General features: G+C 43.0%; 1 protein-coding gene across 1 annotated transcript; it reads left to right on the forward strand.

The window, feature by feature from the left end:
- The first annotated feature begins 8,299 nt into the window (after positions 1–8,299).
- On the forward strand, positions 8,300–10,445 carry LOC307010366 (uncharacterized protein). The gene is made up of 2 exons (XM_079634984.1): positions 8,300–9,877; positions 10,295–10,445. The coding sequence occupies exon 1, from the start codon at positions 8,383–8,385 to the stop codon at positions 9,463–9,465; it is 1,083 nt and encodes a 360-aa protein (XP_079491110.1). The 5' UTR covers positions 8,300–8,382; the 3' UTR covers positions 9,466–9,877; positions 10,295–10,445.
- The last annotated feature ends 413 nt before the right edge of the window (positions 10,446–10,858 follow it).

The following is a 10,858-nucleotide window of genomic DNA, read 5'->3' on the forward strand; positions in this document are numbered from 1 at the left end:
TCTGTTGGAGCAATTACTTAATTCTTCTCACCAAAATACTGGACTAAGTCCACTTCCATTAGGCCTACAGATTTTCCAGCGTGCATTTTTCATGATGATGCTCTGGATGTTTGTTTTTGCAACTTTTTATCTCAGAATACTGACTTTTTTCTCAGAATTTCGAGTTTAAATCTCACAATTCGAACTTTATAAAAAATTGTGAGTTTATATTTCACAATTCAGACTTTATAACTCAGTTGCAAGTTTATATCACAATTCTGAAGTGGAAAAGAGTTATAAACCGGCAATTGTGAGAACTCGCAATACCTTTATTAATTGCACGTTTACTGTAGGCTAATAAATCACAATTCTAAAATTTATTTCTTGAAGTTATTAGTCTTGAAGTTATTAGCCAGTCCGAAGTGCGAGATATCTAAACTAGCAACTGGCAGAAAAAAATGCAGATGTAGCACTGGTCTGGATTATCAGCAATAATTGAGTAGCTTTTTATTTTATTATTATGATAGATTTGAATTTCGTCAGAAGAAATAGGGATCGCTAAGGAGACGGCGGGTTATCATGAAGTAACAGACAGACACAAGACTAAATTAGATATAGAAATATAATTGTTTTCACATGGAAGAAAAATAATAAAAAGTCAAGAAGATAAAAGAAAGTAAAATGACAAGATCACATACAATAGACAACAAAACTGACTATGAAAATGTCCACCACGAGTGCACTCTTGTCGGTGTTTTCAAATATATACCCACATAGTCAGTTCAACACTCAGAAAGAAAAAACAAATAATATATAACAAAAGACAGAACTTCAAGTATCTCTCGTAAAAAAAAGGTTAAATGTCTCTCAAATCTGTATTGTGGTTGATAATACACCCTCAAAAAAAAAAGAAAAAAGAAAAAAAAAAGTTCTTTAAATCAAATTTGTCGTGTTCCAATGAGTTACACTGGAAACTCAAGGAAAGGATATCGGCCTCCTCTCCACGACGTGATGTCTTCTCTCTTTCAACAAACTTGGTTGGCTCGCCATCAAACACGGAGTCTCTGAATCAATAGCTTTCTTTCGTATACAGACACGTGGCCAACAATGGCGACGGTGAACTCTATGTGATCGATTGTTCTTTTGCTCTCATACAGGCGCAGCTCAACTACAGACGTGCGTGATCATAAAATGGTGTCGGTGAACAAGTAGAATGTATTCCTCTATTCAGTCGGCTTCTTATTCAGAATGCATCAGATTATTTGAATCTCAAACTTTAATACTTTATCAAAGATTTTCAATCTAAGATTTATCAAGCTTGTCTCTTCTGTCATCGCGCATGCTCGTCAACACCCATGGCGTGAATGACAAAGAGCTCTCATTGGTTGATCACTGAGCTTTTATTATAGAATGAATTCGCATATTTTTCTTAATATTCTTAATTTGTATATCTCTTATCGACTTTTATTAAGGGGACATCTTATCACTAAATGGTGTATAAATTAAATAATTACATTTATTTAACCTGTGTTACACTGACAACACAGTTGTGAGTGTAACGGTGCAGGCAGAAGAAGACGAAGGAGAAGTAAAGTTCCAATACAAACTTTTACTCACAACAATATAACATGAACTGGTACAGAATCGGTAGAAGGCTCACACACACCAAATACAACGTAGAACGGACCAAGACTGACTGAACTAAGGAACTTAAATACCAACACAGATGAAAATTGATTAACAGGACACAGATAAAACAGATGATGATGATAATTAACTAAACACAGGCAGATGAACTAAATGACAGTAACCATGGAAAAAGATGAGTGGCGGGAAAACAGAACAAAGGAAGACATGTGACTAGTGACAACAAGACTCAAACACAACTGTGACATTTCTCAGGCTCGGCAGGACTGACGTGAAGCTCAGGCTCGGCGGGACTGACGTGAACAGTCTCTGGCTCGGCGGGACTGACGTGAACAGTCTCTGGCTCGGCGAGATGAGACTCTGGAACAGGGACAGGAATCGGCGTGGCGGCGGCCATCCTGGCTGAGGGCTCAGGAGGTGAGGCGGCGGCCATCATGGCTGAGGACGAGGGCAATACATGAAGAAGCTCAGGCATGACTGAAGATCAGGCTGGTCAGGCATGACGTGAAGATCAGGCTGGTTAGGCATGACGTGAGTGTGAGGCTAAAATGCTGGTTTGTGTCTGAGATTGCTGCACTGTTAAAATAAAATCAGCGAATCTGAGAAGCCGAATTCAAATTGAGTGACGAAGAGCGGCGGAGAATGCCGAGTGAATACGGAAGAGCGGCGGAGAATCCCGAATGAACGCAGAAGAAAGCGAAACTCAAATGCAGATGCATGCACGCAGAACTAGAGTGCAGATAAAGTGAAAAGCGCGATTGTTTCAGTGAGTTAACGACGCGGATTGAATGCACAAGTAATTTCTGCATGAAGATGACGTATGTATAAAAGTTAAAAGGCTGCAGAGAGCAACGCACAAGACGGGAAACGCATCAGCAATCGGTCACCTCAGGGACACTGATGGTATGACAACATCTCTCTTTTGTTGCGTGAAGGACTGATTGTCACTTAAATCTGTTATTTGGCTATTATAATGTACAATATAGAGGAGAACAGTGAGTTATGTCATGCTGTGATTGTTATTTAAGTGTATGGTGCACAGTTCTTGTGTGTTCATAAATAGATGCAACTTTCTGTGTTCAGAAGAAATACAACAGTGACAAATACCACGTTTGTGTAACCAGTTTGTGTAAAATTATAATATTATATATTGAATAAGGGAAGAAAGAAAGCTTAAATCTGTAAATGAACAAATATTGGGACTGTTGTATGTGGTAAAATCTTTATTTACATTGTATTTGTTCACATTTGAGAATGTAATCAGAAGTAATGATGTATTCTTTTCTTTTCTTTGTTTTCTTTGTTTCTTTTCTCTTTAAGGTTATAAACCTTAATGAATCCATTTGAGGCAAACTGTTCAATTACTGTCTAACCTGCCAGAATTTACAAATACAAGAGCTGAAATGTGATTTGGAGTTGTTTCCTGTGTCCTCTGTGGTTGGCTGATGCTCTTTTCGAGTTAGAAGCAGATACTGATGCACAAAATTCCCAGATAACTCGACAGTTGATAACCAAAGTGTAGCAGCGTGGACAAAGAGATCAACGGCTCAGAAAAGTCCAGACTAAGTGCTGCTGACGCAAAGGAGTTAAGTTATTAACATCCAGACAAACATGGCTGAGGAAGCTTTAGGAAAAACAGTCGATCAGCTGAAAAAGGAGAGAACCTCTGCAAAAGGCAGCTTCACCAGGCAAGCTAACTTCATCTGCAGAGAAGTACGTAGACTGTTGGAATCCGAGCTCAAAGAGGAATTCAAAAAGTTCTCTTCTGAAGCAAGGAAAGTCTTTGAAACAAACGATGATTACAGAGCTGGATTGCTGGCAGAGATTGAAGCTAATCAAGAAGATGGTGCAGAGGTATTACTTTCAGCACAGCAGGAAGCTGACTTTAGGAAAACTCTGGAAGACTGTGACACAAGGTTTGAAGAAGTTAATCAGTTAGTGCAAGATGGTCTCTGGAAAAGATACGGACAGAACGAAGTGTTAGCCGCTGTCTCCGCAGCAGAGAAAGCCTGTGAACGCACAGTCACCATACCTGTCGACAGCGCCGCCTACGAAAGTTATATAGTGCAACTGGAGCTCTTGATGAGACTGGTGAAAGAGGCAACTGAAGCTTTGTTAAGTTGGGAAAGATGGACTCCAACGTCTGAGAGAGGGGATTTAGGAAGTCGTGCACGGAAGCTGAAAGAGGTTAGCAATGAACTTGAAGCAAGAAAGGTTGAATTTGCATGGGCTCGAAGGGCTGCTGAGGATGCACGAGATTTAGAAACCAATATGAGGGAGAACCTGGATGTGACGGCATCTGCAGCACATGGCATGCCAGTAGTAAGACTCAAACCTACAAGCTTACCCAAGTTTAGTGGTAATAAGAGGGATTTCTACCGCTGGAAAAGGGACTGGGAAAATCTCCAGAGGCAAGGTGAGCCCACCGGGTCAGCTGAGGTTAAAAAGATCCAGCTCGTGGACAGCATTGATGAGAAGATTGCCAAAGAGCTCAGATTATCGTCTTATAACACTGCTGTTGACATATTCAGGGTGTTAGAAAACCGTTATGGAAATAAAATCACAATTGCCATGGAAATTGTTGAGGAGTTAGAGAGGATCCCTGCTGTGAGAGGAAATCAACCAAGAAGGGTTATAGAATTAATCCAAACGGTGGAAAAAGCTCTGGCGGATCTAACAGATCTCGGAAATATTGGTGCAATGAAGAACCCACTGGTAATAAAGTCCATTGAGAGTAAGTTGCCGGAGTTTGTGAAAAGAGACTGGCTGGTCTACATGACAGATCCTGCAAATGGCATCACCCCAGAAAATCATTTCGATGCACTGTTAAAGTTCCTAAAGAAAGAGGAAGAAATTCTTGAAAGACTTGAGCAGCTCAAGATTTCAGAGAGAGCAGAAAGACCAGAAAGGAAACCTGAGAGGAACTACGCTTTTACCAGAACGACAAAGAAAGTTTCTACAGAAAGCGGATGCATCGTGTGTGGAATGGAAAAACATAGAGACAAGATTTTCTTCTGCAGAAAGTTCAAGGAACTAAAACTAGCAGAGAAGAGGTCTATCATAAAAAAGCTGGGAGCATGTAAAAAGTGCTTGGGATGTCATGAGGAAAATGACAGGTGCAGCGATAACTACCTTTGCAGGAACAAAGATTGTAAAAGAGGAGCCTTGTCAGATCACCATTACTTCCTTTGTCCAAAAGAACTCAAGAACGTGAGTGAAGGAAAGCCTGTCTTCAAAGAAAGTAGGAAAGGAAGCAGACTGACAGATGAGCAGGAGGAACTATTGGCTGAGCTCTCTCCAGAACTAGCGGAAAGGTGCAAAAGGGCATTCACCAACAAAGTTAAAATGGTAAATTGCTCTGGGACAGACCAGATGGGATTGTTGGATGAGGGCGGGCTGACAGAGCTTCCTGTTATCATGATGCTGATGGAGGTTATAACAAATGCTGGACAGAAAATTGGCACTTTAATTGACCTGGCCTCAGATACTAATTACATTACCCATGAAGCAGCTGACAGACTCAATCTGAGAGGTGAGAAAATTACCCTGGTAGTTCATGGAGTTGGCAAGATGGCCATTAGAGTGAGCACAAAAAGATACCTCCTCAGGATTAGAGTTAAAACTTCCAGGGGGACGGAGAAGGCTCACCAGTTAATCTGCTATGGATTGGAGGAAATTGCCAAAGTCCACGGAAGTGTAACTCCTGAGCAACTTAGGAAATTCTTTCCAGAGGTGGATTCTGAAGAATTGAAGAGACCAGAGAAAATTGAACTCATTATCAGCCATCGAGAGGGGAGACTCGCACCACAAAGATTGAAAATCGTGGGAGATCTCGTCCTGTGGGACAGCCCGTTGGGAAAAACGGTGGCTGGAGCACACCCAGAGCTGTTGGAGATGGTGGATATGGCAGCGTATGAGTCTAAGACGCATTTTGCTCGATCCATGAGGACAGCTGCAGTTAAGTATGAGGAAATCTTTGAGAAGACTGAAGCTCCTAGTATTTCCAAGATGATCCAAAACGGGAAAAGTCACGTCGCTGAGACAAAAAGCTCGCTGGCAAGCAATCAGGAGTTTATTGAGTGGTGGAGATGGGAAAGCATTGGTGCAGCCTGCGAGCCAAAGTGTGGAGGTTGTCGCTGTGGCAAATGTCAACCTGGAGGGAAGGAAATGACCCTGGTGGAAGAAAAAGAACTTGAGATCATAAGAGAGGGTCTCACCTATGTTGAAGAGGATTCCCACAGTAAGTCCCCACACTGGGATACAAAGTATCCATGGATGCAGGACCCAGCCATCCTTCCATACAACAGAAGTGGAGTGGAAAGTGTTTTCCTAAGAACTGAAAAACAACTCAAGAGGGTGCCAGAGTGGCAGAGCATTTATGCAGCTCAGGTCCATGACATGGTGGAAAGAAGGGCGGCAACAAAACTCACCAAGGAAGAGATTGATAGTTGGAATGGTCCAATTTGGTATGTAAGTCACTTGGTGGCGCCAAATCCCCACTCAACTACTACTCCGGTGCGGCTGGTCTGGAATAGTAGCCAAAAATTCAAGGGACTGAGTATGAATGATCTTCTGTTAAAGGGACCAGATGTACTCAACCCTATCAGAGCTGTCTTGCTTAGATTCAGGAAGGGAGTTTTTGCTGTTCTGGGGGACATTAAGAAAATGTATAACTCCGTGTGGCTGGAGGAGCGTGAAGTTCACCTTCACAGGTTCCTTTGGAGAGATACTCAAGAAGAAGAAATAGGCGAGTACGCTATCACGAGAGTTAACATCGGAGATCGCCCTGCTGGATGCATTGCACAGTTAGCTATGCGTGAGACGGCAAGACTAGCAAAGTTTGCTCATTTAAGAGAGGAGCGCAGAGTCCTTGAGGAGGACAGTTATGTGGATGATATCCTTACATCCCATAATGATCAGGAGAGACTGAACGAGATAATAAATGGACTTGAAGAGATTCTGACAGCTGGCGGATTTGCACTCAAGCCATGGGTTCTGTCAGGTCAAAGTGGGAGGCAAGTGACTGGTGCGCAAACTCAAGGTCAAGTAATCATACTCCCGAACCAGATGAAGGAGGAAGACAGCAAGGCATTAGGCACAGGGTACTTGGTAGAGGAGGACAAACTCTACATAATGACTTCCATTAATTTCTCAAAGAGGAAGCAGAAGATGAGAATAGGCCAGAACCTCCTTAAGGAAGAAGTGAAAGTGAAGACACCTAACCCTTTGACCAGGAGACATCTGCTAAGCCAAGTTGCTGGGCTCTATGACCCAATTGGTCTTGTCACACCTGCCAAGCAAAAGGGTGCAATTCTTGTCAGGAAGGCGTTCCAAGAGGCAGGAAAAGGGAGCTTAACCCGGCAAACATGGGACCAACCACTTTCTGAAAATCTCAGGAATGAAGCCATTAAACTTTTTGAGGAATATGTGCAGCTTGGTCAAGTTAAGTTTCACAGAAGTCTCACACCAGTTGGTTGGAAAGGAAAACCATGGGGGATCACATTCTCAGACGGTAGTGACAAAACCTATGGAGCTGTGTTGTACCTGAGATGGGACACGAACCAAGGGATAGATGTCAGATTGGTTGAATCCAAGGCCAAGTTAGCACCGTTGGACCAGAAGGGAGATGCTGTAAAGGCCGAGATGTGTGGTGCAGTTTTCGCTGTACGTCTCAGGAAGTACTTTGAGAAGCATGGACGGATGGAAGTTGAGCGTTGGTTCCACCTAGTAGACAGTCAAACCGTGCTGGGGGCCATTCAACGTGATAGTTACGGGTACCAGACGTTCTTCGCAGATAGAATTGGAGAAATCCAAAGGGCTGGGCCAGTCAGTGATTGGTGGTGGATTCCGGGCGACTTCAATATTGCAGATATCATCACAAGGGGTGGCACTCCTGAGAACCTTGATGACGATTCTGTATGGCAGAAGGGACCACAATTCCTTAGGCGTCCTGTAGAACAGTGGCCAAGTAAATCTGCTCCCGAGATTGCTGCTGATGCCAGGGACAAAGTCAATAAACTTCAAAGGAAGACATTTTCAGCAGTTCTGACAAGAGCTCAAACAAAGAAGGATCTAAGAGAAACAGAAAAAGGGAGTTTCAATGTGCCAAACCTTGAAAGGAGCGATTTAACCAACATCACTTCTGACCCAAGTTCCCACAAGAAGGCGGGAGGATCAAAATTTGCGGAAAGTGTACCTAGAAGAACACCAGGTGACTTAGTTGTCAAAAAACTAGTGGATGTGGAAAAGTTTAGTAACTTAACCAAACTGGTCAGAGTCATCTGCTGGGTATGGCGTGGCATAAGGAAATGGTTAGGAATTCGAAGTCAGAACCCAAAGGACGGAAAACGGGAAGCATCAACGAAAAATGAAACCAGAAAGGCTGTGCTTACGGTAAAAGAACAAGAGGATGCACTAAGAGGACTCTTTCTGGCAGCCCAGGAGGGTGTGACTTTTCCTGACACTACACTTAATAGACTGGCTGTATACAGAGAAGACTCAGGACTTTTAGTCTGTGGTGGCAGAATCCAAATCTTTAATGAGGAAAAGGTTGCTGTTCCAATTTTAACTGACAGTGCGTGGATGTCCACATTATTGGCCCAAGAAGCTCACGATGCAAATCATGAAGCAGTAGCAGGAACGCTTCTCAGAATGAGAAAGAGAGCATGGGTGATTAAAGGTCGGAGGCTAGCCAAGAAGGTAGTAGACAGCTGTGTGGTCTGTAGAAAAGCAAGGGCAAAAAGATGTCAGCAAATCATGGGCGACCTTCCTCCTGAAAGGGCAGAGCCAGCTGCACCCTTCGAATTCACAACTTTAGACTTGTTTGGCCCTTATGAAGTAAGGGATGAAGTGAGAAAAAGAGTACGACTCAAAGTCTGGGGAATTGTTTTCTGCTGCATGGCGTCCAGGGCTATGCACACTGACGTTGTAAGTGATCAGTCTGCTGAAGGCTTTCTACTGTCCTACCAGAGGTTCACAGCCCTGAAGGGTCATCCGAGAAGATTGTGGTCTGATCCAGGCTCAAATTTCATTGGGGCTAAACCTGCTCTCACAGAACTCTACAAGTTCTTGGATAAGTTGCAGAAATCCGAGCTGGTGGGAGAGGCTGCCAAGCATGGTACGGAATGGTCCTGGAAAATCCATCCTGCAAGCTCTCCTCATAGGAACGGGGCGGCAGAAGCTGCTGTTCGTGTAGTAAAACGAGCCCTTCATAACTTGGGAGGCAATGGTATCTTCACATGGGGTGAGTTCCAAACCTTCCTCTACATGGCAGCCAATCTGGCGAATGAGAGACCTATAGATGCGAGAACCCAGAGCAGAGAGGATTGCATAGAGTACGTTACTCCCAACTCTCTCTTGTTAGGAAGGTCAGGACCAAAGGGAGACCCAGGTGACTTTGATTTCGTAGGGTATCCATACAAAAGACTACAGATCATTCAGGGAGAAGTTAACAAATTCTGGAAGAAATGGAGTCAGTTAGCAGGCCCAAATTTGTTCGTGAGAAGCAAGTGGCACACGAAGGAACGGAATGTTGCTGTAGGAGACGTGGTCTGGTTGGCTGACCAAAATGCATTACGAAGTCAGTACAAGTTGGCCAGAGTAGTCAAAGTCAATCTTGATCACAAAGGTGTTGTCAGAGACGTGGATGTTAGAGTTTTTACAAACTACCCAGTCTCAAGTATCAAACCCAACAAAGCGGAAGTCACAGACAAAGGAAAAAGAGTCACCAAAAGGTTGACTAACAAAATTCCTGCAACCATCCTCCATAGAGATGTTAGACGGTTAGTCCTCTTGATTCCTGCAGAAGAACAGCTAGGCAAACAAGCAGAGGAGAGTTAAAGTGTGACCTACTTGGGTTCAAGAACCAGTAGTTCAAGTGGGAGGTGTGAGGCTAAAATGCTGGTTTGTGTCTGAGATTGCTGCACTGTTAAAATAAAATCAGCGAATCTGAGAAGCCGAATTCAAATTGAGTGACGAAGAGCGGCGGAGAATGCCGAGTGAATACGGAAGAGCGGCGGAGAATCCCGAATGAACGCAGAAGAAAGCGAAACTCAAATGCAGATGCATGCACGCAGAACTAGAGTGCAGATAAAGTGAAAAGCGCGATTGTTTCAGTGAGTTAACGACGCGGATTGAATGCACAAGTAATTTCTGCATGAAGATGACGTATGTATAAAAGTTAAAAGGCTGCAGAGAGCAACGCACAAGACGGGAAACGCATCAGCAATCGGTCACCTCAGGGACACTGATGGTATGACAACATCTCTCTTTTGTTGCGTGAAGGATTGATTGTCACTTAAATCTGTTATTTGGCTATTATAATGTACAATATAGAGGAGAACAGTGAGTTATGTCATGCTGTGATTGTTATTTAAGTGTATGGTGCACAGTTCTTGTGTGTTCATAAATAGATGCAACTTTCTGTGTTCAGAAGAAATACAACAGTGACAAATACCACGTTTATGTAACCAGTTTGTGTAAAATTATAATATTATATATTGAATAAGGGAAGAAAGAAAGCTTAAATCTGTAAATGAACAAATATTGGGACTGTTGTATGTGGTAAAATCTTTATTTACATTGTATTTGTTCACATTTGAGAATGTAATCAGAAGTAATGATGTATTCTTTTCTTTTCTTTGTTTTCTTTGTTTCTTTTCTCTTTAAGGTTATCAACCTTAATGAATCCATTTGAGGCAAACTGTTCAATTACTGTCTAACCTGCCAGAATTTACAAATACAAGAGCTGAAATGTGATTTGGAGTTGTTTCCTGTGTCCTCTGTGGTTGGCTGATGCTCTTTTCGAGTTAGAAGCAGATACTGATGCACAAAATTCCCAGATAACTCGACAGTGAGGATTCCCTGGGTCCGGCTGAGAGCGCGATGCTCACCAAACACCTGGCGATGGCTTCCCTCCTGCTTAGCCCATCATGTTTGGGAGGTCGATGGTCTAGTGGAAATTGGCCCTGATCCAGAAAAGCAGCTTCAGGGTTTCATCGTCGAGGGGGCTGGTGACAGCTCAACGAACAAAGTTCACCACGAAGGTGAAGAAATCTATGGCGACAATTATAGCCCTGTCATCCATTTGTCACGGTGTGGTGCAGGCAGAAGAAGAAGTAAAGTTCCAATACAAACTTTTGAACCATGAACTGGCAGAACGGGTAGAAGGCTCACACACACCAAATACAACATAGAACGGATCAAGACTGACTGAACTACAGAACACAGGTAA

The sequence above is a fragment of the Phoxinus phoxinus genome (genome assembly GCF_949152265.1).
Source record: "Phoxinus phoxinus genome assembly, chromosome: 14".
Lineage (NCBI taxonomy): Eukaryota > Metazoa > Chordata > Actinopteri > Cypriniformes > Leuciscidae > Phoxinus > Phoxinus phoxinus.

What these genes read in the sequence shown, in the direction of transcription:
- LOC307010366 (XM_079634984.1), top strand. Translation starts at nt 8,383, where the DNA reads ATGGGCGACCTTCCTCCTGAAAGGGCAGAGCCAGCTGCACCCTTCGAA.